Here is a 25,814-nt window from a genome sequence, read left to right as displayed (position 1 = left end):
GACTTCATAATAGTCCGGGTGTACTGGATATGCTGCAGGCTGATTTAACATCCTCATAAATCTATACCATGCCAAGTTGTTATATTTTGTAGAAATATAAACGTTTTCTCCAAGGTCTTCTATTTTATTGATTTTAACAGTTGCATTTTTCCTGTCATAAATAATATCGAGATGGTATTCTCCTTCGTCAATGTTAAACTGGTTTGCATATTCAATATAGATATCGTTTATTTTTTCTTGAAAAGCTTGAAGAGTTGTTTCTAAGTTTATAAGAGTTAGTAAACATATCATGGGTACGGAGGCACTGCGCGCCTCCTTACCCAATACTTGTGAATTTGACACTTTACAAAACCGTTAACGTATATTTTACAACACAAACGACAACACTAACTTAACCTTAAATATTTACAAAACCACCACCCACTTCACTTCACTAACGAACTCACTAATGTAAAAAATAAACGTTCACACTATCGTTCTCACTAACGACTTCACTAATGTTCTCATAAATTTTCCTCAATATCTTCATCATCAGTGTTAACCCTATTGTAGTCATACTTGAAGCCATAAACTTTCTCTAACTTCTTAACGTACAATTTACATAACTTACCTTCATCATCATAAGTTTTTATAAAACTACCATGACAATCTTTATACACAGTCAATGTATAGTCAACTGGTCTAGGATGAAGTGTAAAGAACATGTTATACTCAGGAAGGAAGAATAAATGTTTAAATGTATGTTTGTTATATTTTTCGATTTGTATGAGTTGCTTTTGTTCTGTCATTTATATAAAAATAAAATAAAAATAAAATAAAAAATAAACTTAAAAATTAATGATATCACCACCCTCACACGTATGAAAACATAGCACAAAAATAAATTTAGGTGAAGTGGTGAGATCTCACCTCTTTTTTCACCTGTTTTTTCACCCTGTTGAATTCATTGCTTTATAACTCTCTTCCTTTCTCCAACTCTTCTAGCTTCTTCTTAAGTTCAGCAATGTTGTCCTCATGAAGTTTAATCTTTCTCAAAATTCCTTCTTTATCTAATGGTTGCTTTATCTTTCTAAACTGAACTCTACCATCCTTCATAGTATGAATGTAAAAACCTTCTGGAATAGTTCCTGATTTAATGTATTCTACCAAAAACTTTTGTTTCATTGCTTCAGTGACTTTATTTGTCATTTTACTCTAAGGTGAAGCTAGCACAGCGATAATGGATTTCATGGCTTTTTAGTATTTCATGCAATCTTAACAGATAGCCTTACAAGTACTTCCAGTGTCCCTAGCTGTCCCTCCTTTTTATATAACTCCATGACATTTATAATCTCGCGAAACTTAACAGGTAGCATAACAGATTAAAATCAGATGAGGTTTTGAACCAAAATTTCTAAGCAACATTGTCAAGGATTTTGAGGAACTAGGGACAGAGTGTGGCAAAGTCCAAGATTTAATTTATCTTCATCTGTTTCATCAGCTATCTCATCTAATATGCCAATATTTTATTCATAACTCGTGGCAAACCCACTAACTTTCATTATGTTCATCTGCATGCTTCATCTGATAGAAAGTATGACTTTCATTAACTCTGTGAGATAATGAAAACTACTAGGGACAGAGGCCATGACAAAGTTTATGACTTTCATTATTTCCAGAACTTAATGAAAACTACTAGGGACAGAGACCATGGCAAAGTTCATGATTTAATTTATTCTCTCACTAACAACAAACACAAACTCCAACACTAACGACAAAAATAAATGTCCTCACTTCTTAACAAAGTAATATGTGCTTCTTACACCACCATAGCTCAAACATTTCTTTTCAAACATCGATTGAAACTTATTTTGAGCCATTGGCTTTAGTCTCTTTTTCTTCAAATACGCCAAGAAATCTTCTTCACATCTTTTCACTTCATAGCCTTCTTTAAACTCCTCCTTGTTAAGTTCTATGAAATCCTTTATATCATTCTTTGTTGCAACGGCTTCTTCACGAATGACATCGTGAACTATTTCATCATTGCATTCATGTATGACCTCCTCACTGTTCTCATGAACTATTTCAACACTGTTCTCATGAACGACCTCCTTACTGTCTTTCATAAGCGTTTCAAAGTCTCCTTTACTCATTACTTCAATCTCATGCTGTTCACAGTAGTACTTAAACTCACTGTATATGTCTTTGTTGTATGTTATATTGCTTCCCATGTACTCCATGAATTTTTCAAGCACTTCCTCATAATTCACTGTTTCTTTCTTTCCACGACCTTCTAATATCATACTTGCTTCGTAAATATAACTTCTTGCAGAACCGTCTCGCTTTCTACTTCTCTTCACAAATTCTCTCATCTTGCCACCAAATACATTTGAACTACATGCAAAGAATTCATTCTCCTTCGCAAATTCTTTATATCTTCTGTAGCACTCTGTACAATTCCATCCGGATACAAACTTTTCATAGAACTCCTCGTAAAACATTTGGTAAGGTGTTTTGTTCATTTCGATGAGTTCTTGTTTAGCCCTGGTGAATGGTATCTTCCTTACATCAAATTCACTTAAATCTTTCTTCATGAAGTACGTCAGTAAGTTTGAATAAAACTCTTCATTAAAGCTTTCAATGAGATTTGAGAAATATTCGTAATTTCCTTTGTATCTGCTGCTTACGTCAATGACAACAAATCTTCTGTCGTCTTTGTCAATCTTTACTGAGTTGAAGTTGTTAGATATCATGATGATATTACAAACATTCTCTATCTTTCTTACTGGCTGACACTTCTGATTTAAGTCCAACTGAGTCTCTGTTACTATTGACTTTAGTGCGTCGTGGTTCATGACCTTAGACGTATCGCATGAGCTTAGTTCATTGCATATGATGAGCTTCATGTTCTCAATAGCAGCATTGAATCTACCAACCACATTCTCTATTGCCGTTATATTATTGTTGGCGTACTTGCTAATGAGCTCGCATAGAACATTACTAAGTACATTCTTACCAGTTCCTTGCTTTCCTGTTAACAAAAGTACTGTTCCAGTCTTTCCACAAGGATTTTGAACGATGTAGGCGAACCAGTTCAAAACATACTCATAAAGCTCTTCATCCTCATTACATATGACATCGTGAACATGTTTCAAATATCCTTCAATAATGCATTCATCTACTTCATTCAGTACCTCATACTCATATCCTCTGAAATAGCTGTAAATGTCATCTCTTTCGTCAAAGAATCTCATGCCTGACTTCATAAGATAGTTCTTGTTCTGACCCGCTTCATAAATCATCAGTGCGTTCACATCCTTCTCTTCAATACGTCCTACATAAACACTCTTCATGAGCTTATTGAATTCCTTGCTATCTACTGACACAAGTGTTGTTGTGTCTCGTATTCCATCATAATCTTTCACTAGATATGTCATACGTGCTCCGTCAATAACGACAACACATCTTCTTAAGTCATTTATAACACTAGCTATGTCAATACCTTCTTCACTCATGTACTTATTTCTTCTCAGGTCCTTTAGTGTGAAAGTGTCTCTAAGTTCTATTTCAAGCAATTCATTTACATGTCCTTTGCAATACTTCTCTATAAAATATTTCTGTCGTTCTTTACTAAGTTTCTTAACAGCTCTGAAGAACCATGTGTTTTGACTCAAACATCCTTCACAACTTCTCTCATTCATTCCTAGTTCTTTCATGTCATTATCTTCAACCTCTATGGTCTCATTGACTAAGGTCAAAGGGTTCTTAGTCATTGCTGGTCTTATCTGAAACAATGTTTGTGCAACAGGTTTAACTAGTTCAGCAACGTCCTTCCTTAATATGAATAGCTGTTTCCACTCATCTTTGCTAACAGTTCTTTCATAACCACTGACAGTAATGATTTCATTTACTGACCTTAGACGCTTATGTTCTATCATTTGTATTGCTTTTGTGTAAGGCTTTCGTGAGCATAGGTTGTATATGTCATTCCTGCAATGTTCATTCATGCCAATAGTACTAAATCCTTTCTTTGCTGTTGAGTGCATAATATCCATTAGTTCCTGTGTTCGTATTGCTGTCTCATAAAATACAACAAGACCTTTGTCATCTATGACGTACTTACCGAAAACATTGCTTATATTCTTTAACCATGAAATAACATCCTCATTCATGCTGTCAAACATGAAGTAAGGTCTTACATACTCTTCACTTATAAGATACTCCACAAAATACTTGTTAAACTCTATGTCCTCGTGAGCGATTTCATTAGGTTTGATATTAGTTCCTTTTGTCATTGCTGTCATGTACTTCACTCTCATAGTTCCTTTCAATAGCGTAAAAATACTTCATTGTTTCATAACTGCTCTAAATTCTGTTCAAAATTCGTACAACATAACTTTTAACATTAGTGAAAGAACATGAGCGAAACAACAACATCTAACATTACAGAAGAAGTCAATGACAATGCCGATGAAAACATTACAGAAGGAGCTAGTGAAAATATTGACGAGTTCAGTGAGGAAGAAGATATTGAGGACGTCAATGAGAACGTTAGTGGGGAACAAACTCAATGGGAAACATTGAGAAATCATGAAGATTATGAGATTTGTACGACATATCCTTTTACTATTCGTCGAAAGAAAGACAAACATATTATGAGTGAATGCTTAAATAATTATGGTTATATTGTGCTTAGTTTAAACAACAAAATGCACTTAAAGCATAGAATTATTGCAGAACAGTGGATTGAAAATCTAAACAATTTGAAAGAAATAGACCATATAAATCATGATAGAACGGACAACAGAATCTCAAACCTTCGTTGGTGTTCTAGATCTGAAAACAATAGAAATAAAAGCAAGTATGGCGATATAGTTTATGAGTTCGTTGATGAAATATCTGACGAAGCTGTTGAAATAACAGCTTATGGTAAGCATTCGTTTGAGTTCTACTACTATGTTGAGAATGAAGACGCATTCTATTATTATACAGGTCTTAACTATCGAAAACTTCATATAAACTTTACAAAAACAGGTGCTGCTTATGTTTGTATGATAGATACAGAAAACAAGAGTGTAATCTTATTCATAAACAAATTCAAACGCTTGTACGGCTTCATGTAGGACAAACATTATTTTTCAACACTAACGCCAACACTTAGGAAATACAAACCCTAACTATAAAGTCACTTTTCATAGAAATGGAACGGCTAGTATCTCAAAAAAGAAACAGACTCTCACAAATAAAATATTGAAGTCTGAAGGAGCTTTCGAGACAACAGATGGAAAAGTTTACTTCACTGACCAACAGTTCATTATAGAACATCTCATTGACTTAGAGTCGAAATATTCTAAACTTTACAACAAACACAAAAAGTTGAAAGGAAAACAAAAACAAATGGCATATGATATTTATGAAGATGTTGACGACACAACTGTTCCTGCAGGTGAGGTAAAGCCAGAGGAACCGAAAAGTGACGAAAAACCGATAGAAGAAGAAAAACCAAAAACTGAAGATAAACCAAAACCAAAGTTTAGTTTGGAAACTAAACCAAGTCAACCTTCATTAGCTGGTATGGGTTGGCGTCAAAGACTTCTGGCAGCAGGCGGTTATGTAAAGTAAAGAAAAAAAATATTTTTTTATTTTTATAAAAATGCCCCCATATAAAATGGATAGAAAGTCTGCTAGAATAAAAGCAGAGTTACAAAGATATGGTTGGAGAGTTTCGAAGAAGTTTAAATATAGGAAGGGAAGACCCATAAAAGTCTATGACAAATTGTCTGGTCTTCGCTACGAAATGGATTTGGAAACAGCACGTGCCAATTATCCAAACAGACTAGAGAGGTTAGAAGAAGAACGTCTTATGGACATGCCTTTCGATGTTAGTGAACCTCAAGTTGAAGGACACGACGGCTTTGCCAGATTCTACTGGAAACATGACGAACAATTGCATCCTTTGAGAAGGAAAAAAGGAAAAGGTGAAGACGCACATGCTCCCATGGAAAGAACAAGATATGCATATGAGAAGTACCGTGAAGTTAGAAGTCAAATTACTTCTGGTCGAACCTTTACAGTAAACTTTGACGAAGGAAAGAACAAAGAAGGCTTCATGGGTGTACTTGCTGCAATTCAAGACGGAAATAAGAAAGGACACAATCTCAGATTGACCATAACAGATTTGGATGGTCACATTTACTATGCACATGGCAATGAGCAAACAGCCGCAAAACTTCTTGACGCTTTCAAGACTACAAAGAGAGAACAAATGGTTGACTCCGACTCAGACATTTTGAATGCAATTGAAGGAATTGCAAGTGTCAAGTTCGAATGGTACCAACCTAACCCTCAAGCAGTCAGACAACATGCTGGATACTTCCCCTTCATAAATAAGTCTGACATTGACTTGACAAGGTATGGAATTTACAATTCAATTGAAACAATTGTCAACGAACCTTGCATTCTTACATGTCTCAGGAACTCTGGTCTTGTTACAGATGAGAAGATGAAGTATCTTGAGTCATGTGTGAAGACAAGGTACATTCTCAGAGGTCAATTGGCAAAAATTGCACCGTTGGCAAATGTCAATATCCGAGTCAACATACCTACAGCTAAAGGTTCTTCACATGACGACTATGTTGTTGACAAAGACTTACCATGGTTGAAGATTGTAATTGTCCACAACCACTTCATGTTGAACGAAAGTCTTACAAACCCATTCTTTGGTAAAAGTAAGTGCAACATTGTCAGAGCTGTAAACATTCTTTTCGAGAAAGGTTTGTTGGAACCAATTCCAGATGACAAGCTGACAGAAACTTTTGTACCAAAAGACGAAACAAACTTTTCATTGTTAGCAAGACCAAAAGTTGTTCCAGACAAAGTTCTAGTACAAAAGAAGTACACAGTTCCACAAGGGGTTGGTATGTTCGGATACCAACCTGAACCAGAAGAACTTCCAATGAGGTTGCAAGAACTTCAAGATGCTATAAACAAACTTCCATTGAGACATCCAATTGACGTCAAATTGTATTGGAGAGCATCTGAGTTAGGTCAGAAGGTTTTATATGAAACAGGTTGCTTCGACGATGTTTATGAGATAACAGGAGAAGTTTCTCAGAAGATAAGAGACTCACTTGAATTTCCACAAACTGGACTAATTGGTTGCGACAAGTTCGACTCAGATGAAAAGATATACTATGTCGACCTTAACGCTGCATACATGAGGTTTGTCCAATATATTCCGACTGGAATTCCAAACGAAGATGGTGAGTTCCCGGGAAGGAACTATACAGTTGGAAAAGTCATACAACAACTGTATGATATTAGGAAAGCTTCAAACCCCAAACTTGCAATGACACTCAAATTGCTTATGAATTCGACATGGGGATATTCCATTAAGAAACCTCAAGAGATGAAGAGTAAACATTATGAGAAGGTCGACAACTTTGTTGAAAGGTTTTCTCCTTTTGTTTTGAAGTACGAATTCACTCAAGGTCAAAGTGGCTTAGTAACCACATTAAAACCTATTGTCGAACATTGGTCTTACCCTCAGTTCGCAAAGGCAGTCCTTGACGAGTACAACAAATTCTTCTCCGAAGTCAAATCGAAAGTCAAGGTTTACTATGAGAACATTGACGCACTCATGACGAACGAAGAAGGATACAACAAACTCATTGAAATGGGTTTAGTCGGTGAAAAGATGGGTCAATTCAAATTGGACAAAATTTTCACCGAAGTTCATGTCCTCTCCAAGCGTAAGTACTGGGGTGTTAAAGAAGATGGTGAAATAGTTAAACATTGCATGAAATAAAAAATTTATTTTAAAAAAGTGACATTTTTTAATGGCGTACATCCCTGAGCGCTTCGTCCAGTTCAACCAAATGTTGGTCTCGGACCCAGGCAAGAGATATTCCAAGCCCGAACTCGACCGTCTCTTCAAAGAATGGATTGAAGACTACAGAGGAGACGAGTGGTTGACAATTGAATTTGCTCGGGCTTGGAATTGCTACAGAAGGGTCTTAGACGTGGACCCAAGACTCACGTACAGAGGTTGGGATGTGGTCTTCACATTCCAAAATTGGTACGAATACCAAAAATAAAAACTTAAATTTACTTGGGGTTTCCCCCTAAAATAATTTTTTTTACTCTTAGAACCACTCGAGGTTCTCCTTACGGTTGTTGAGCTTGTCACCGTCAATGTGTCTGACCTTCGTCTTCTTGTCTGGATTTGGAACCCATTGAATTGCGACAAGCTTGCCCATGGAGATTGAACCGCGATTCCGAAGGTTAAGGTTCAAGTGTCCCAAGTTGTTGAGGACTGGGGTAAGAACCTTGCCTGTCTCCTTGTTGCGGATTTGGTATGGGTAGGGTTGGGAAATTTCGTAACCGTCATCGGCAACAAGGGTTGCCCATGTAGCGGCTTCAGGAACTTCTTCTTCTTCCTCTTCTTCTTCGTGTTTCTTTTCTTCCTCTTCTTCCTCGACAATTCCTTCTTCAATTTTGTACTCACGAAGTACGGTGTTGCATGTTCTGTCCTTTCCGAGTACCTTCCAGATGGCGTCTATCTCTTCGAAGAAACGGTAGATGAGTCTGGCAAGGTCTCGGTTCTCTCTCTCGTAATTGCGCAAGGTTTCCGCGAAATCGTTCAGGCATTTCTCATTGGAAGCTTGGTTCATGAGGACATCGGCTTTAAGTTCCTTCATCTCTGTCATAAGACTACTTTGGAGAGTCTTAATGGTGTTTGTCAGATGAGCTTTCAATTGGGCAATTTGAATTTGAATTGGGCGCTTGTCTGGCAACCTTGAAAGGACATCTGCCATTGTGTTCGGCTTCGGTGCTTGTTCGGACATCGAAAAAATGAAGTGGTTTGAGAATGACGGTTTTACTTCAAAAAGCTGGTTATGACAGTTAAGTCATACAACAAGTTTAAAATAATATCTTGCTCTTCTTCTGAACGTTTGTTGTCTCTTCCGATAAAAGTTTCGAACATGAGAACCAAAAAACGTTTTTTGAGGAACCGAAAGAGTTCAGGCAAATTTTCATATTCTGGATATGTTGGGAGCAGTTCAAAACATCTGAGCTGACTTTCGGACAAAATTGGGACAATGTCAGAAAATTCGACATGATCGACGATCATCGCAAAACTCGGCCCTGAGGATTGTATTTGCAGGCTCTGGCCTTTGCTTGGGCCAGAGCTTCGTATTTGGATGTTCCCAGGGCTGGATTCCTCTCCTGCCGCCCTAGATCAGGACGGCATTTGAGAAAGCCGACCCTGTGGATTTAAAACGAAGCCCTGGCCTTTGCTAGGGCCAGAGCTTCGTATTTGGATGTTCCCAGGGCCGGATTCCTCTCCTGCCGCCCTAGATCAGGACGGCATTTGAGAAAGCCGGCCCTGAGGACAGTAAGCGAAGCCCTGGCCTTTGCTAGGGCCAGAGCCTGTATTTGTATGTCTTTCAGGGCCGAGTTCTTGCGAGACCGTCGACATGATCGACGATCATCGCAAAACTCGGCCCTGAGGATTGTATTTGCAGGCTCTGGCCTTAGCAATGGCCAGAGCTTGTGATTTTAATGAAGAGCCAAGTTCCTCTCGGATCGGGCCTAATGAGGACGACCGTCGAGGAACTTGGCTCTGAGCTGATGAATTGTAAACTCTGGCCTCGATGAAGGCCAGAATTTTTAAGGGAATGTTTTGATGGGATGAGCCTATGCTCAGTAAGCTCATCCCATCAAAACATTCGTTTAAAAATTGAATTAAAAATTATCGTATGCATTGAAAAATAAAAATGAACAATATTATTATATAATGAGAATAGAATAAATTATCATAAAATTGAATAAAATTATCCAAAAAATTGAAAATTTTAAAAATTAAATAAAAAATAACAAATTTCATAAGAAAATTAAGGAATAGAGAAATATTAGATAGAAAGAGTATGTTTATTTATGATTATAAGATTGAAATAATGAGATTTTGAGAGTTTTAAGAAGAATGTGATCTTTATATTTTTTTGGAGGAAGGTTTTACAAGAAAGAGTTACACAATGCAGGGTATTGTCCCTTTACCCTGCATTTGTAAACTCCTTTCTCGAATTGAAATTCAATGAATCACATTCAAGTGAAAAAGTGCAAGCTATTCGAGAAAGGAGTTTACAAATGCAGGGTAAAGGAACAATACCCTGCATTTGTAAACTCCTTTCTCGAATTGAAATTCAATGAATCACATTCAAGTGAAAAGTGCAAGCTATTCGAGAAAGGAGTTTACAAATGCAGGGTAAAGGAACAATACCCTGCATTTGTAAACTCCTTTCTCGAATTGAAATTCAATGAATCACATTCAAGTGAAAAAGTGCAATCAATTCCTGATTTGCTCATATAGGTGCAGGGTCCTAGTGATAGACCCTGCAAATATATGAGCAAATCAGGAATTATGTCCGACACATTCGCATCGAAGAACAAAAGTGCGTGCTTTTCCCATTCTGCACATATAGGTGCAGGGTGCCAGTGATAGACCCTGCATATATATGTGCAGAATGGGAAAAGTGTTTGCAACATTCGCATCGAAAGGTAAAAGTGCAAGCTTTTCCCATTCTGCACATATTAGTGCAGGGTGCCAGTGATAGACCCTGCACCCATGTGTACAGAATGGAAAAACTATCTACTTTGAATATTCTGCATCGGAATCTCTTGGTCAATATACAATTAAATACAATGATCACATCGATATTTGGAGATACAAGATAAGTATCTCCAAATGCCGATGTGATCATATATGATTGTCGATAAAAATTTGAAATCTCAAATAAGATGCAGATTAAAAAATGGATATGTGACCAAAATGAGTTTACAAACACAATATAGAGTATATATATAGATACCTCATTGTATTCAAAATGAAATAAAACAAAATTTTTGAAATTCATATCTTATATAAAACACATTATTCCTCAATACTATATGAGTAAATATGGCTTGATTAGTATAGATATATGCACATATATTTGGCCCCCAATATAAATTCTATGTTTTCGGGAAAGCAAAAGGTCCAATCGGTGTATGATAAATTTCACCTCACATGGCACCGCCCCGAAAAGGAGAATTCAAACAACATCAAAAAATGTTGAACCCGTTAAAAGAAATTCAGTTGAGATAAAATCAAATTTACCTTATTATGAAAAACCTATTTATCCACCTCCTCCTGAAAATATTTAAAAAAAACAGTCAGTGACGATTGACTGACTGTTGAATTAATGAAAAAACTAATGATAATCAGGTCAGGTATGAGGGGCTTCCAGGGGCTGCGCCCCTTCTAGCCCTGAAGATGTTTAGTATAAATGAAGAGGAGGACCGAACCCCAGCCGACCAGCCGGTGACTTTTTTGTAGAGCGCTCAAAATAGTATAACTTTGTCCGGACAAGTAAGGGTCTATCGTCGCTACAGGAAAAGTTACAGGCGTTCCAAGGAAGTATACTTTGAGAAGCCTTTTCTCCCTTATAGAATGAGATAGGACGGTTATTTTACAAAACTGACAACACTTTGACCGAGTAGTTTTTTGTGCTGAACAAAAAGTGTCATATAAACATCTGTCAAAAGCCGCTTTTTAACTTCACTTAAAATGCCACGTAAGCTACGTAAGAATATACGTAAGAGGAAGGGAGCATTGAAACATCCAATAGTAAAACTGACACCACAACAACAGTTGCAACAACAAATGATGAATGACCCCACTATGTTGCAACAAATGTCAAGCAACCCTATGCTTTTAAACCGAGTTATTGGTGCACAGAGTGGAGGTTTAAGAGCGGCACTTTTAGCGAAAATGGCAGGCTATGGTGGAGCTGCAGACGGAACAGCTTATAACCCTCAAAGTCAAATGAATTTGAGTTCACTCAAAAATCAAATAACAGATGTCAAAAAGTCAAACATAGACATACAGAAACAAATAAGTGAAAACGAAAAGAAACTAGAATATGACAGACACACAAAGAAACTCAATGAGTTAAACGTAGAGAAAAAGAAGAAAGAAGAACAACTGAAAGAACTAAGTACAGAGGAATATGCGAAAAAAGTGTCAGAAAAAGCAGCAGAAGTAGCAAAAATGGAACAAGATGTTATAAATTTGAAAAACCATACTACTCAATATAAAGTACTGAAAGATGAAGAGATAAAACAAAAAGCCCTGAAGACATATATGGATAGCGATGAGTATAAAAAAGAAGTTGAAGCAAATGTAAAGGCAGAAAAACTTTTACAGTTGCAAAACCAAACCGTACAGTATGAAAACTTAGCACAAGAAAGTAAAAATAACGACGCAGCCATGCAAAAGGCAATGAAAAGCGCAGAATATATAAAAGCTAATAATGACTGGTTAGATGCCCAAGCCAACGCTAAAGCAGCCCAACTTATAGGGTCAATAAGGACAAAAATACAAGCGGATGAAGACAGTTCAAATGAAGCTTTAATGAATGCTGACTTTAAGAATGCCTTCGAAGCTCTTCATAGTAAGGTGAAACTAGTGAACGACTTCTCATCTGGAAAGAAACTGAAGTCTGAAGGTTTCGACAACGAGTTAAGAGAAGTAGCACAAAATATGACGAAAATAACAGATGCAGCAACGAGACAGGCAGTTCAAAGTGCCTATGACGCCGTTAGAGCAACTGTTGTGGAAAGTCAAGAAAAAGAGTTACAACAGACCAAAACAGACCTAGTAAATGCTTTCTTAAAAACGAAAAGTCAGGTAGGACATTATGCTGCAGATGGAACATATGTGCCAGCTGGTGGAACTTATATACCACCAAACCCTCCAAGAGAAGCACCTGCACCAGGACTACCTATAACATTTACATCGTCACATGGACACAGACACAGGCATGCACCAAAACCAACACAACAACCAACAGTTCAAAATCCAGCACCACAACAACAACCAAAACCAACAGTTCAAAACCCTGCACAACAACCAACAGTTCAAAATCCAGCACCACAACAACCACAAACAGAGCAAGGACATAAAAGAAGTAGAGAACAAGGAAACCAAGAATTCTTAAAAATGCTTAAGGAAGATTATGGTTACCCAGATACTCTTGACTTTAGTGACAGATATAAAGAAGCTATTAAAAAGTTCAAGGAAGGAAATACTGACCCGAACCTATTTAGCTTTATGGTTCAGCACCAAATGGGATATAATCTCAAACCTGGAAAATACAAGCTCGCTAAGGGATATGATTTAATAGCATACCATCCAAATGACATGGATGAATTTACTCCGAGATATTTGGTGTCAGAGCTAAATGATAATTCAACTCTCTTCATGAAACGCGTAAAAAATAGAGACGGAACGAAAGAAGAAAGGTTTATGAGTCCGGATGACTTAGATAGGGAACTTGTTAAAAACGGTCTCGGAATATATGAAATGCCAGCAGATGAGGTACAAGAAACTCCACAGGAAGAAGTTCAGATACAACCAGACATGGAAGAAATAGTTCAGCAACAACAGCTAGAAGAGCCTGAAGGAAACGAACAAGTCCCTCCTTTGGAAACTAACTTCACAGAACTAGATGAAGATTTGGAACAGCCGAAAAATCTTGACCCTCAACAAGTGTATGCGGAGAATATGGAATCTTTCCAAGAGTCTAAGAAAAATTCGGCTGACATGGTAGAAGAATATCGAAAAATGTTCGCCGACATACAAAAGACTCCAACATCAGATGAAAATATTCAGCATAGAATGGAAGTACTGAAAGATAATGTACGCAAATACAATAACCCTTTTTACTTACGACCATATAACGTCCAATCTTTGGATGAACTCGGTGAAAATAAAAGGTTAAATTTCAACAAAACATATAGAAATGAAACATTGTTTAAAGTTCATTCAGAACCTAACCAATATGGAAACAAACCTACTTTTGTTTCTGCAGACTATGGAACTACAATGAGATGGGGTCATAAAGCTAATCCGGATAGGTGGTTCATAAACTTACAACCACAATTCCAAGAAGTTGTAGACGCAATGGAAGTGAATGGTGAACCAGATATAGCTGGTATTTTCAGCGCGGCTTTAATGCCATTGAAAGATATGAAAGATGCAGATATTTTGGACCAGTATGAAATGAACATGGCTGAAGGAAATATAACAGCTGACGTTCTAGAACATTTATCTCAAAGAACTACACAGAACCATAGAGATGGTATATTTGGTGAAGAGTTTAGAAAGAAAGTTAGGGAGAGAGAAGGAAGAGAACCTATTGTACATGACCTTGCAAACGAAAGTTTGCAAAATGTCATAAAAACTTACTTTGCAGACAATGAACCGAGAAGGGATGAATATTTAAGAAAACTCAAATGGACAGTACCAAATGAAATGTTAGTATTGAAAAACATGTTCCTTGACAAAATAAAACCAACTACAGAAATAAATGACGCAAGACTGAAACATTGGGTAAAAGCTTTCCCATTCACAAAAGATATTATTGGTAACATGGAAAGAAAACCAGAATGGCTACAAAAACATATATTTGGAAACGAGCTTATTCCATATGGACAAGCTCTGTTTGAAGAGCTTGAACCGGAAACTCAGGAAAGAGTCATGCAAACAATACGCGAAGACTCAAATACAAACTATGACAAAATCTTTCTAGGATATAGGTTACCTGAGATGGGCGACCAGAGCCCAAAGGCAAAAAGGACATGGGAAATTTACAACATACTAGGTGAACATGAGGCAAAGATGCAACAACTTGAAGCAGAGGGCAAGTTACCAAAAGCGACACCAAAGAAGAAGAGAAGAGTAGAACAAAGTGAAAGTAGTGAAGAAGTAACTTCATCTAGTGAAAGTAGTGGCAATGAAGGAAAAAGAAGAGTTAAAGATTCAGTTAAAAAGTCAGCCAGGAAGAAAGTAAAGCTTGGTCCGAATGGGTTCTATTATGACATATAAATCCAACTATTCTATATTTTTACCCATATGAAATGTACGCCGCTCAGAATATAACGCCAACAGTTTTGGATGCCATGAACGGAAATGTTTCCGAATGGGATAACGAATGTGACAATGCCATTAGAAGGTCAGAAATAGTTCCTGGAACTTACGAATATACAACTGCTGTTTCTTATGGAAACGTAGGTGAGTTTGGAGAAGGTTCTTCAACAACAGTAGATATTGCTTGCGACAGGTTTCATATTATTTCTATTGACAACTCATTCTTATACGTGGAACAAGACATTGAAATAAAACCTTCTGCCAAGTTGTCTGACAAGAAAGGTTGCAATGGAATTTTCTATGTCGGATACCAATATGCTCCAGAAGTTTTCATGGGATATAAGATATATTCTAACTCTGACTTAGTTCAAACAGTAACATGGGCAAACTATGAATGGTTCGCTTTGAGAAACTCAGTACAACCACAAGCTAGAGAACAAACAGACCAGTATGCAACTATTGAGAAAATAAGAAGACTTGACCCTAACGTTCCAGGAGTTTATGTTAACCTTTCTGGACAAACTGCAGCAGCAGTAACCAAAGTAAAACTGAAACTTAGAGTTCCTTTGTCATCTTTCCTCATCTTCAGGTTTTTAAGATACTTGCCAAACTGGGCAGGAAAAATTTCTATTGAACTTACTCCAAGCAAAAATAACTTAGTCATTGCACCAACACAAGACCCATTCACTATTACAGACGTAAAGGGAACAAATCAAACATCATTCGCCGAATTTTGCAAAGACAAGGTTGACTTAGACTTTGGTTTCTCAAACTTCAACAATGAAGTAAACTATTATTTCAATGCTGCTGGAAATGCTTGGGACCCAGTTAAGTTCACATGCGAAAAATTTGAATGCAAGAGAATAGAAAGCAGACTTGCAGTCTATATGTTGGACCCAGATATTTCAAATGCTTTAGCTGCCAAATATATTGCAGTTCCACTTATGTTCCCTATACACCAAATATCTGTCAAAGATTTTGCAGGTGAAGTTGGAAACCAAAGTGCTGACCCAGGTGCAAGAACAGATATTGCCTTAACAACTGCAATGAAACATGCAGATACTATGTTTGTACTGTTCAGACGAACTATAAATGACTATTCTTGTTTCTACAACCCTGGTATTAAATATCATATAAACATAGATGGCAAATATTATCCAAGAGAAGAATATTCTACAGTTGAGGATATGAGGTCATACAACTTGACATTAGATGCTATGAACTTTAACAACAACTTCACAACAACCATTAACCCTGAAATGCAAAGTTCTATTATGCCATATGTGAAAGTATGGACTCATACAGGAGGTCAAAAAACTCAATATACAAATGGAGACCGTTCAAACTTTTGGTTTGGCATTCCATTTGCTGACTCAGAAGACTTTATGGGTGGTATTTCAACTGTTGGTACAGTTCAAATACAATATACTGGTGACAGAGACGGTCCAGATGAATTGAAAGCAAAGAAGTTTACAAAACCAATAGCACTTTTCACGGAAGATGCTCTTTTGAAGATTCGTTCGATGAAACCTGCTGGGGCTCCTCAGATTGGCATAACGACAGCTTCCATCGAGCAGATTTTGGCAGCAGGTCAGTAAGTTGTTCTTGAACTGACTTCTCTCCGTCAAATATTGACAGTACGCCAGTTTTGACATAATATTGTATTATAAACTTTCCTTTAGTAATATCGGTCAGTTTTGAAGTTATATTTTTGTCTGCTTCAAGAACTTTCACCATTTCAGTTATACCAACTTTCTTTGCTTTATGAAAATATTTAGGTTCAGCAAAGACTGCTATTCTATAACATTTTCCATTGTTTGTGTAAAGAACTATTCTGTCAATGTATTTGTATTGTTTGTGAGTATAAACTTTGTTCTGCTTCAATTCAATAAGATATCCGAATACGTCCATCTTTTTATTCTAAGTAAAATGTCATTTCCGAAAAATAAAAGCGTAAGTGTTTCAAAAGGTTTAATGGCGGTGGCAGATGTGAAGTTAAATTCACCAACTCAAACAAACAGTCAAAGTGTTATTGTCAATGTCAAAGACAGAGATGTTGAAGTGGGGAAACCATACGAAGACGAAGATGGTATAACAATTGTTCCTGTAAAAGAACCAACATATCCTGAAGTTAGCAGAGACTTAAGTTCTGTTGCAGATATTCGAAACGACTACCAACAACTGAAAGACAAACTTCAAACTCAGGAGAAGATTTGTCAAGCTTTAAGTATAATGTTAAACTTGGTCGAACACAACCCTGTAAAAGTGAACTCATATGTCATTGCACCTCATGAAGTTTTGAAAGAACTATTGAAACTTTTGACAGAGGCAGACGATATAAACATCAAAGAAATAGAACCCGACATTGGTTGCTGTGGTGTTTCATATAATGTCATTGACAAGATATACGTTATGAAAGGAGGTGAAACGTTGAACTTAAAGTATAGTTTCCCAGACGTCATAAAAATATTTGACGACCACAACATTTCGTTAAAGTTTATTTGCTAAGTAAAAATGTCAAAACTTCTTGAAAGATGTTTGAAGAAAAATAATATAGACTTTATTTCATGTAAAGGACTTTACACACTTTTGAACGATATGAAAGACCCTGTTTTGTTTGTTCGTGTAGACAAAGGAAAGTTCTATGTCTTTACAAAATATTTGAACTTCTTAGACAGAGAACTTCAAGAAACGCCATGTGAAAGTTTAGATGAAGTTCTTCTCCACTTTCAGAAAAACTTTTAAATATATATAAATGGCAGAAGACATAATGGTTTATACTATTACGACTAAAAACCCTGAGTCATATAATTCTATAACAACAAACTTACAAAGTCCTCAAGGACGATATTGTAAACTAACCTTAAACACAATGACGACTAAAGCCTGTTTTGCTCTTTTGACACCAGAAGACTTTATTGTTGTAAATGGTAAAAAATACTCCTTTGAAGATACTTACTCAGATATACCACCAACAGGTTTTGTTGACTTATTTAATACTTTAAGTACGGGTGTAACATGTGCTGCAACTAGAGCAGGTTTCATTATGTTTGGATGTCCGACTGAGTTTACTATAAACGATATGAGCTATAATACAAAACTTATTTCTGGTTTTTACTACCAACAGTTTCCTATAACAGGAAAAGGTGTCATACAAGGAATGTCTATTCCATTGACATTAAGCACACCAATCTTATATATTGTTTCAAACTTAGGTTCAAAGTGTTATTCGAATGTCGACAGAAACTATTATGACCAAAAGATACTTATGCGTATAAACAATACTTTCTCTGCTGGTTTGCCTATTGTTCATTCGAATGCAGAATTTTCAACCTTAGTGAACTCAACCACTTTGGCAAGTATAACGTTGACATTAGTTGACGCAAACTTTGTTCCTGTAAAACTTTTATGTCCTATGTATTTGTCAATGACGGCAGAAAGTTTCGAATTGGAAGATGCAACTGGTGAAAGTATTGTATTACAAGAACAACTTCAACAACAAATAGCTCAAGAACAACAAATGCAACAAATGGAACAACAAAGTCAAGAATAAAAAAAATATTTTTTTTATTTTTATAAAAATGTACAGAATAGATGTTTCAGATTTTTATGACTTCCAAGCATTCAGAAATATGTGTCCATTTAGAGACTATAACAAAGCAGTCGAGAATTTGAAACGTTTAGTCATTTATGTCGACTCTGCCCCAGAATGTTATGTTATGAAAGAATGGGATGTAGTCTTTAACAAACCTAAAGCGACAATAGTTTCAGAACAAGAATGTAGACAGAAACTTAAGAAAATAAAAGTCGTACAAGTTGGCATGAAGATGTTAGATGCTTGGGATATCTTATTGTCAAAACTTGAAGATTTTTCAGTTCGTGGTATAAAGTTTTATACACCTTCTCCAAACTTCTATTCTATCTTCACTGGATATAAATATGAACAAGTAGAATGGAAAGAAAATATTATAGAAGCTTGGTTAGACCATGTCAAAGAAATTATATGCAATGGAAACGAAAGAGTCTATGAGTATATCTTATGTTGGTTTGCAAACATCTTACAACATCCAAGTGCTAAAAATGAAACTGCTCTCATTATAATTGGAAAACAAGGAACTGGTAAGAATACTTTCTTTACAGATATTTTGTGCAAACTGTTAGAGGGCTATTCGAATCCGAATATGACAAACTTAGAAAACATCTGCGGTAAATTTAACTCCTCAATAGAGAATATGAAACTTATAGTTTGCAATGAACTTCAAAGTATAGATACAACAAAAATTTTGAACTCAGATGCTTTGAAGAGTCTTATAACAGACAAAGTTGGAGTTGTTGAAAGAAAATATAAAGACCAAAGAGTTTGTGAAAATGTTGCAAACTTCATTATGGTTTCAAACAATGCTGTTCCGATGAAGTTAGAAAGTTCTGACAGAAGATATGTAGTTGTCAGAACGTCAGATTCTCATATGCAAGATACAGAATATTTTGACGACTTAGCAGAAACTTTGACATCTGACTTTTACAACCACTTGTTCTCATATTTCATGACATTAGATATTTCTAAGTTCAATCCAAGACAAATTCCACATACCGAAGAGAGACAAACATTGTTAGAAGCAAACAAGAGTGTATATGAACTGTTCATAGATGAAACTGACTTTGAGTGTTTAGATGAAAGGTCATTGTACGATTCGTATAAACAATATTGTCAAGAATATGGTTATATGACAGCTTCTAAACGAACATTCTTGGCAAATGTCAAAAGTCTTTTAGACGTTCAGAATGGTGTATATACAAAGAAAAATTTTTCTGAGTAAATTTTAAAAAAGAAATATTTTTTTATCCGATAGAAAAAGATGGCAAAATTCATCTCAGTAAATAAGTACATGTCAGGACTTAAAGAAGAACTAGACCCATTCACATATTTGAATGTTTACTTCTACCATTTTGAAAAGTCTTCATTCAGCAAAGTTTGGAACATCGAACCAGTTAAGTTTGCTATTGTGACTAAAAATGGTGCGAAATTTGAAGACTTAGACATAGAAGGTTTGTTAACAGTTAAAGAAAGTTTTGACAGAAGGTTCTCAAACCTTAAAGAAGGCAAAGCATACAAACTTGTTATACCTTATGAACCAAAGAAAGCAGACGACTATGAATATTATGAGTCTAAAGTTGTAGAAGTTCAAGGTAAATTGGGTAAAAAGATTTTAGAGTCTAAGCCAGTGTTTACTCCTAAAGAGGAAGAGAACATTGACATTGACCCAGAAATGTTCTAAAAATAAAATTTTATTTTTACATGTCATATCTCCCCTTCTCTGGAACTGGTTCAGGTTCTTTCTTCTCTTCTTCTACTTTCTTTTCTTTCTTTTCTTTCTTCTTCTTTTCTGGTGGAGTTATGTCAAATTTGGCGCAACCATATTTATGTAAAAGTTCTTTGTCCTTTAATAGCTCTTCTATTCTGTTTTCTATTTCATCTTCAAGAACAGCGCATGTGTCTTCTTTGCATTCTAAGAACTTTTGTTGGACTTCATCTTTCCAATCGGCGTCATCTCTGTCAACAAGTCTGTCATTGACAAATTTTAAGACTGTTCTGCTTAATGTTTTATGGTTCTTGTCATATTCCCAGAAACAGAACTTTAGAACAAATTCACCTTTCTTGTTTACACTATGTAAGATTTTATGGTCGACAGATGTTTTGCTGTCGAAAAGCTTGTCTCGAATATAGATAGCGAAATCGCTAGACATTTTCTAAAAGATAAAAATTTTAATTTTTCTAAAAATATGTTAGAAAAAAAGTTTGCTGACATTGACAAGAAATTTGAGAATGTTTTAAACAAGAACAAGGTGAAGTTAGAAAATGCTCAGATAAAACCTATACATGAAAAGTTCTTATTTGCTCAGAATGGTATAACAGGTCTAATTGCACCACCTGGGTCGGGTAAGACTTTCACTTATCTTAAAATGGCTGCACAACAACAAGAACTAGATGAGAAGAACCCATTCTATGAGTTAGTAGTCATTTGTTCGACTTCTGGTCAATTTGACCAAACCGTCAATTCGTTCAAAGATATTATAAAGAAGTCTAAGTTAGTATGTATAAAAGACTCTGAGTTGTTGGATTGGATAAAGAAGTACCAAAGAAGAGTTTTGAAGTATAATGCTATAAATGAGTATATAAATTCGAAGTTTAAAGACCCAAATGAGGAAATGCAGAGAATATTAGAGAAGAAACACTTCAGAAACAAACAGAAAGAGATAGAATACATTTCGAAGAAATTGCAATCTTACGATTGGAAGACTTACCCTCATAGATGTCTTCTTATCTTAGATGATTTCGCCTCTCATCCTTTGTTAAAGAACAGAGAACAAGATATGTGTCGAATTCTTAAGAAGCTCAGACACTTTAACATCTCAGTTGTCATTTGTGTACAGACAGCAAAGAGTTTAAGTAAGGATGTTAAAAGAATACTTACTGACATAATACTTTTCCCCGGATTGTCCGAAGACGATTTCATGGAACTTATGAAAGAGTCCATGGCAGGTAAGTTTGACAGACATGAACTATGGGAGAAGTATAAAGTCATACAAGACCCTCATACTTCTTTCAGAATTCATATCTACGCAAACAAAGTTCAAATTGTAAAAAGTCAAGCGTAAAAATAAAGAGTGCAATTTACTCTACTTGTTTGAAGTTGTCAAAATACTCTGTTATTTTTTCCTTTAACAATGGCAAATCTTCTTTGAAGGTAAGAATTGTACAACCTTTAATATCATAGTGTGTTTGAGGTAAAGTATCTTGAACTATTTGTTTCACATCTTCATTCGGTGTCATTGAAATCGGTAAGTTTTCGCGATAGAACCAATTTCTGTCAGATTTGTAAATCTTAGCAAGGTCGTAAAAGCTTTTGTTGTTTCTTCTGACTAAATGCAACATAACCATATCTTTATCTTCTTCATTTTCCATCTCTTCAGTATAAATCATATACTTATAGTTCTTTTCCTTTCCTTTTGGTACCGAACGTGGTATTCTTTTCTGAATGCTTTTGTCTTTTGCTTCAAGCTTGTTCTCTAGCTCTTCACGTTCTTGTCTGTGAATTTCGTCAAGAAGTCTGTAAATATACCAAGCATAACGAGGCGAAGCCCACATTGCAACAGCATTTACAAGAAGTCTATGTACATACCAACCTCTCAAACCGTTTGGCAATTTTTCACGATTTTCATAGAGTTTTGGCGACTGGGGTTTTTCTCCCACTCGCTGTTCTTCACTGTTTTCATAGAGTTTTGGCGACTGGGGTTTTTTACCTACTCGCTGTTCTTCACTGTTTTCAGAAAAAAGTATGTCTCGCTGTGCTTCATTTAATAGTTCAATAGTGCTTTGGTTCCTAAACCAGTCTTTAGGAAGCTTAGTATCTGGAGCATAACATGCTGTCAAAATACTTTGCATTTGGTACATGTCATCTTTGACTGAACGAATGAGACGTAACTGTTTGTTATACTGTATGTACTCATATTCTTCATTTATAGCTTCATGGACTATAACTGTTGTTGTGTTCTCTGTTGTTGACATATCTGTCTTTACATACAAAATAAAAAAATAAATAAAAATAAAACTAACTTTATTTTTTCTATCTTAAGGAAATTCATGATTTTTGTGCTGAATTCAATAAAAATATATTTTAGGCGAAGCCCACATTGCAACAGCATTTACAAGAAGTCTATGTACATACCAACCTCTCAAACCATTTGGCAAATTTTTACGATTTTCATGAGTTTTAGGCGACCCAGAGAAAAGTCTGGGTCGCAATTTTTCACGATTTTCATGAGTTTTGGCGACCAGGGTTTTTTACCTACTCGCTGTTCTTCACTGTTTTCATACGGAATCTCTTCTCTCGGTTTTCCGAGGGAAGCAAGCATATGAGGAAATTCATGAATTTTGTGCTGAATTCAATAAAAATATATTTTAGGGTAGAAGGTGAGATCTCACCTCTTTTCTAACCTCTTTTCTACCCCAGTTATTTCACAAGCGTTTTACATGGTAAACTTTATTTTTTCTATCTTTCACAAAAGACCAAAAATAAACGCTTTACATGTATTTTTCAGCAACTTCGTCAAATAATTTTATAGCTTTATCTATCTCATCTACTTCGAAAGTTTCTTTACCTTTCATGGGAGCACCATACATTTTCTCAAACTTTTCAAGTAGTTCTGTTTCTGCAGCTCTCATATCATTTACAAACACAACCTTAACTCTATTGACTGTACTGTCATATCTTTTAGTTATATTATATGTCCTTCCTATCTTATATCTTTTTGTGTTGAAGTCCTTCGGTTTCTGAACGATATAAAGTAAGCCTTCACTGCAACGTTCCGTATCGAATGAACCATATGTTATGAAGTTATATCCAACAACTGGGTCTAACCATAACAAAACTATTGGTATAAGACTTTTGTCTATAAGATATGCTCTTGTTCCATAAAATGCTACCGATATCATAAGCTCAGGATTTCTTGTCAAAATTTTCTGAGTAGAAGCAATTCTAACCCAGTCTATTGCTCTCTTTCCAGATGGAGATATAATGTCTGACAAAGAATATTTGTTGTATTTCTTTGAGTATCTTACGTTTAAATCACCTATTCTAACCATTTTGGTGACATTGTCTATCTTTCTAACTGTTTCAAACTCAATGTTTGTCATTTCTATCTTTACATACAAAATAAAAAAATAAATAAAAATAAAACTAACTTTATTTTTATTTTTTCTATCTTAAGGAAATTCATGAATTTTGGTCATTTTTTCACGATTTCAGGGATTTTTTTGACGAAGAGTAAAAGTTCTCTTCGTAAAAAAATAACAGTTATATCATGATTTTTGGTCATTTTTTCACGATTTCAGGGATTTTTTTGACGAAGTGTTAAAGTTCTCTTCGTAAAAAAATAACAGTTATATCATGATTTTTGGTCATTTTTTCACGATTTCAGGGATTTTTTTGACGAAGTGTTAAAGTTCTCTTCGTAAAAAAATAACAGTTATATCATGATTTTTGGTCATTTTTTCACGATTTCAGGGATTTTTTTGACGAAGTGTTAAAGTTCTCTTCGTAAAAAAATAACAGTTATATCATGATTTTTGGTGTAAATTTCATGATTTCAGGGATTTTTTTGACGAAGAGTAAAAGTTCTCTTCGTAAAAAAATAACAGTTATATCATGATTTTTGGTCATTTTTTCACGATTTCAGGGATTTTTTTGACGAAGTGTTAAAGTTCTCTTCGTAAAAAAATAACAGTTATATCATGATTTTTGGTGTAAATTCCATGATTTCAGGGATTTTTTTGACGAAGAGTAAAAGTTCTCTTCGTAAAAAAATAACAGTTATATCATGATTTTTGGTCATTTTTTCACGATTTCAGGGATTTTTTTGACGAAGTGTTAAAGTTCTCTTCGTAAAAAAATAACAGTTATATCATGATTTTTGGTCATTTTTTTCGGCAAAAATATATTTTAGGTGAAGAGGTGAGATCTCACCCATTTTCTCACCTAATTTTTCACCCCAGTTATTTTATAAGCGTTTTACATGGTAAACGTTATGAATTCGTGAGACTTTAAACAGTTTTGTAGCTTTTATTTCTTCTTTTAGTACATCGAATGTTTTAACAATGCCGAAAGTTTCTTTATACTTCTTCTTGACGTCAGATAGAAGGAAATCGTCAGCAGTTGGATAGTTTTTATTCAGAAATTCTGACATGTCCATTTTATTTTCAACCGGCTTCTCTACTTCTTTCTTTAAGTCTGCATAGTCGTTTCTCATTCTTTCTATCTCTTTGACGGAGTAGTTATATTTCCTAATTGCTGCTTTACATTTAGAACATTGCGGGTTCATTTTTGCGTTATACATTGAAACCTTACCTGCTAAAACAACTAAAGCGTCAATGGTTTTCTTTAAATCTGAAGCAGTTGGTTTTATCTGTTCATGCCATACCTTACCTCTTCTATCTTTATCTCTTATCTGCCATACACATTCTGCAACTAATGAAACAAAGTTGTCGTATGTCTTAAACTCCCCAGATTTATATATGTCAGAAATATTTTTATAAACCATGTCGCAATGAAAACCAAGGAATTCATAATTTACCTTTCGTATGAACTTCTTTATTTCTACTGAGTCAGTTGGTTTCACTTCAATTTCGTCGAATTCAGGAATAGTGAGTTTTTGCTGCTGAATTTCAGGTAGTTTAGGCAAATGGTCGATGAGGTCCTGCATTTCATAAAGATACTGTTCATTTGTTTCATCTTTCGCACTACAGTCTAAATTACTTGTTAAAAGTTCTTGCTTTATCTTCTGGATTTCTGTTTCGAAAGTATATGAAGAAGGAATAAAGCTTTTCATCTCTACTAACATAGATGTTGGATTCATGACTAACGAGTTTGGTGCTGTTGTTGCTAACATGTTCTTACAATAAAAATAAAAAAAATAAATAAAATAAAACTAACTTTATTTTTTATTTCGGGGAAATTCATGAAAATTCAAGAGGGTGAGAAAACAGGTGAAAAAACGGGTGAGATCTCACCTCTTCACCTAAACATTATTTTTTTTGGTCCGGGAACAACTTTCTCTCAAATGGAGCTGTAGCATACTCTTTGCGTAAGCGGTTCAGACCTTCCTCGAACTCTTGGTCTCTCTTGGACTGAGATTGGAATTGGAATTGCTGGGGTGGAGCTTGCTGGAACAACCAAGGGTTGGGGAAGTAAGGCATAGGCTGAGGAGGCTAGCCTATGCCTTGTGGTGGGTAGTAACCTTGAGGTGGAAATTGGTAGTAATTCGGAGGTACTTGCTGGAACTGAGGTTGCTGAGGAGACTGTTGTGG

The 25,814-nt window shown here is 35.5% G+C and overlaps 21 protein-coding genes across 21 annotated transcripts, besides 2 other annotated features; 14 read left to right on the top strand and 7 right to left on the bottom strand.

Annotated features, from left to right (window-relative positions):
* Positions 1–951: 951 nt before the first annotated feature.
* Positions 952–1,188, bottom strand: TVAGG3_0750010 (uncharacterized protein; the record flags this gene model as incomplete). The annotated part of the gene is made up of 1 exon (XM_001295455.1): positions 952–1,188. The coding sequence occupies one exon, from the start codon at positions 1,186–1,188 to the stop codon at positions 952–954; it is 237 nt and encodes a 78-aa protein (XP_001295456.1).
* A 1,067-nt stretch (positions 1,189–2,255) lies between these two features.
* Positions 2,256–3,776: a mobile genetic element.
* Positions 3,777–4,397: 621 nt separating this feature from the next.
* TVAGG3_0749990 (His-Me finger endonucleases family) lies at positions 4,398–5,102 on the top strand (the record flags this gene model as incomplete). The annotated part of the gene is made up of 1 exon (XM_051245200.1): positions 4,398–5,102. The coding sequence occupies one exon, from the start codon at positions 4,398–4,400 to the stop codon at positions 5,100–5,102; it is 705 nt and encodes a 234-aa protein (XP_051091787.1).
* Positions 5,103–5,376: 274 nt separating this feature from the next.
* On the top strand, positions 5,377–5,601 carry TVAGG3_0749980 (phage tail repeat-like family; the record flags this gene model as incomplete). The annotated part of the gene is made up of 1 exon (XM_051245199.1): positions 5,377–5,601. The coding sequence occupies one exon, from the start codon at positions 5,377–5,379 to the stop codon at positions 5,599–5,601; it is 225 nt and encodes a 74-aa protein (XP_051091786.1).
* Positions 5,602–5,776: 175 nt separating this feature from the next.
* On the top strand, positions 5,777–6,752 carry TVAGG3_0749970 (uncharacterized protein; the record flags this gene model as incomplete). The annotated part of the gene is made up of 1 exon (XM_051245198.1): positions 5,777–6,752. A coding segment is annotated over one exon (976 nt), but the record flags the coding sequence as incomplete, so codon positions are not given.
* Positions 6,753–7,817: 1,065 nt separating this feature from the next.
* On the top strand, positions 7,818–8,075 carry TVAGG3_0749960 (uncharacterized protein; the record flags this gene model as incomplete). Its single annotated transcript, XM_001289537.1, has 1 exon — positions 7,818–8,075. The coding sequence occupies one exon, from the start codon at positions 7,818–7,820 to the stop codon at positions 8,073–8,075; it is 258 nt and encodes an 85-aa protein (XP_001289538.1).
* A 48-nt stretch (positions 8,076–8,123) lies between these two features.
* On the bottom strand, positions 8,124–8,825 carry TVAGG3_0749950 (HNH endonuclease family; the record flags this gene model as incomplete). The annotated part of the gene is made up of 1 exon (XM_051245197.1): positions 8,124–8,825. The coding sequence occupies one exon, from the start codon at positions 8,823–8,825 to the stop codon at positions 8,124–8,126; it is 702 nt and encodes a 233-aa protein (XP_051091784.1).
* Positions 8,826–11,587: 2,762 nt separating this feature from the next.
* On the top strand, positions 11,588–12,017 carry TVAGG3_0749940 (protein of unknown function, DUF4106 family; the record flags this gene model as incomplete). The annotated part of the gene is made up of 1 exon (XM_051245196.1): positions 11,588–12,017. A coding segment is annotated over one exon (430 nt), but the record flags the coding sequence as incomplete, so codon positions are not given.
* A 146-nt stretch (positions 12,018–12,163) lies between these two features.
* On the top strand, positions 12,164–13,784 carry TVAGG3_0749930 (protein of unknown function, DUF4106 family; the record flags this gene model as incomplete). The annotated part of the gene is made up of 1 exon (XM_051245195.1): positions 12,164–13,784. A coding segment is annotated over one exon (1,621 nt), but the record flags the coding sequence as incomplete, so codon positions are not given.
* Positions 13,785–13,849: 65 nt separating this feature from the next.
* Positions 13,850–25,814: part of a mobile genetic element that runs on past the window's edge.
* On the top strand, positions 13,907–14,908 carry TVAGG3_0749920 (protein of unknown function, DUF4106 family; the record flags this gene model as incomplete). The annotated part of the gene is made up of 1 exon (XM_051245194.1): positions 13,907–14,908. The coding sequence occupies one exon, from the start codon at positions 13,907–13,909 to the stop codon at positions 14,906–14,908; it is 1,002 nt and encodes a 333-aa protein (XP_051091781.1).
* Positions 14,941–15,735, top strand: TVAGG3_0749910 (uncharacterized protein; the record flags this gene model as incomplete). The annotated part of the gene is made up of 1 exon (XM_051245193.1): positions 14,941–15,735. A coding segment is annotated over one exon (795 nt), but the record flags the coding sequence as incomplete, so codon positions are not given.
* On the top strand, positions 16,925–17,458 carry TVAGG3_0749900 (protein of unknown function, DUF4106 family; the record flags this gene model as incomplete). Its single annotated transcript, XM_051245192.1, has 1 exon — positions 16,925–17,458. One exon carries the CDS (start codon positions 16,925–16,927, stop codon positions 17,456–17,458), a length of 534 nt encoding a protein of 177 aa, XP_051091779.1.
* Positions 18,111–18,503, top strand: TVAGG3_0749890 (uncharacterized protein; the record flags this gene model as incomplete). Its single annotated transcript, XM_051245191.1, has 1 exon — positions 18,111–18,503. One exon carries the CDS (start codon positions 18,111–18,113, stop codon positions 18,501–18,503), a length of 393 nt encoding a protein of 130 aa, XP_051091778.1.
* TVAGG3_0749880 (uncharacterized protein) lies at positions 18,532–19,001 on the top strand (the record flags this gene model as incomplete). The annotated part of the gene is made up of 1 exon (XM_051245190.1): positions 18,532–19,001. A coding segment is annotated over one exon (470 nt), but the record flags the coding sequence as incomplete, so codon positions are not given.
* TVAGG3_0749870 (Poxvirus D5 protein-like family) lies at positions 19,183–19,767 on the top strand (the record flags this gene model as incomplete). The annotated part of the gene is made up of 1 exon (XM_051245189.1): positions 19,183–19,767. One exon carries the CDS (start codon positions 19,183–19,185, stop codon positions 19,765–19,767), a length of 585 nt encoding a protein of 194 aa, XP_051091776.1.
* TVAGG3_0749860 (protein of unknown function, DUF4108 family) lies at positions 19,837–20,226 on the top strand (the record flags this gene model as incomplete). Its single annotated transcript, XM_051245188.1, has 1 exon — positions 19,837–20,226. The coding sequence occupies one exon, from the start codon at positions 19,837–19,839 to the stop codon at positions 20,224–20,226; it is 390 nt and encodes a 129-aa protein (XP_051091775.1).
* On the bottom strand, positions 20,243–20,695 carry TVAGG3_0749850 (uncharacterized protein; the record flags this gene model as incomplete). Its single annotated transcript, XM_051245187.1, has 1 exon — positions 20,243–20,695. The coding sequence occupies one exon, from the start codon at positions 20,693–20,695 to the stop codon at positions 20,243–20,245; it is 453 nt and encodes a 150-aa protein (XP_051091774.1).
* Positions 21,158–21,607, top strand: TVAGG3_0749840 (protein of unknown function, DUF4106 family; the record flags this gene model as incomplete). Its single annotated transcript, XM_051245186.1, has 1 exon — positions 21,158–21,607. One exon carries the CDS (start codon positions 21,158–21,160, stop codon positions 21,605–21,607), a length of 450 nt encoding a protein of 149 aa, XP_051091773.1.
* Positions 21,624–22,517, bottom strand: TVAGG3_0749830 (KilA, N-terminal/APSES-type HTH, DNA-binding family; the record flags this gene model as incomplete). Its single annotated transcript, XM_001298189.2, has 1 exon — positions 21,624–22,517. One exon carries the CDS (start codon positions 22,515–22,517, stop codon positions 21,624–21,626), a length of 894 nt encoding a protein of 297 aa, XP_001298190.2.
* Positions 23,034–23,645, bottom strand: TVAGG3_0749820 (organellar and viral DNA polymerase type B; the record flags this gene model as incomplete). The annotated part of the gene is made up of 1 exon (XM_001298188.1): positions 23,034–23,645. The coding sequence occupies one exon, from the start codon at positions 23,643–23,645 to the stop codon at positions 23,034–23,036; it is 612 nt and encodes a 203-aa protein (XP_001298189.1).
* Positions 24,509–25,396, bottom strand: TVAGG3_0749810 (organellar and viral DNA polymerase type B; the record flags this gene model as incomplete). The annotated part of the gene is made up of 1 exon (XM_001298187.1): positions 24,509–25,396. The coding sequence occupies one exon, from the start codon at positions 25,394–25,396 to the stop codon at positions 24,509–24,511; it is 888 nt and encodes a 295-aa protein (XP_001298188.1).
* On the bottom strand, positions 25,533–25,703 carry TVAGG3_0749800 (uncharacterized protein; the record flags this gene model as incomplete). The annotated part of the gene is made up of 1 exon (XM_051245185.1): positions 25,533–25,703. One exon carries the CDS (start codon positions 25,701–25,703, stop codon positions 25,533–25,535), a length of 171 nt encoding a protein of 56 aa, XP_051091772.1.

Source organism: Trichomonas vaginalis, chromosome III (assembly GCF_026262505.1).
Source record: "Trichomonas vaginalis G3 chromosome III, whole genome shotgun sequence".
In the NCBI taxonomy this organism is placed as follows: Eukaryota; Parabasalia; order Trichomonadida; family Trichomonadidae; genus Trichomonas; species Trichomonas vaginalis.
The sequence above is the reverse complement of the archived record's forward strand: the minus strand, read 5'-3'. Positions and strand labels throughout refer to the sequence as shown.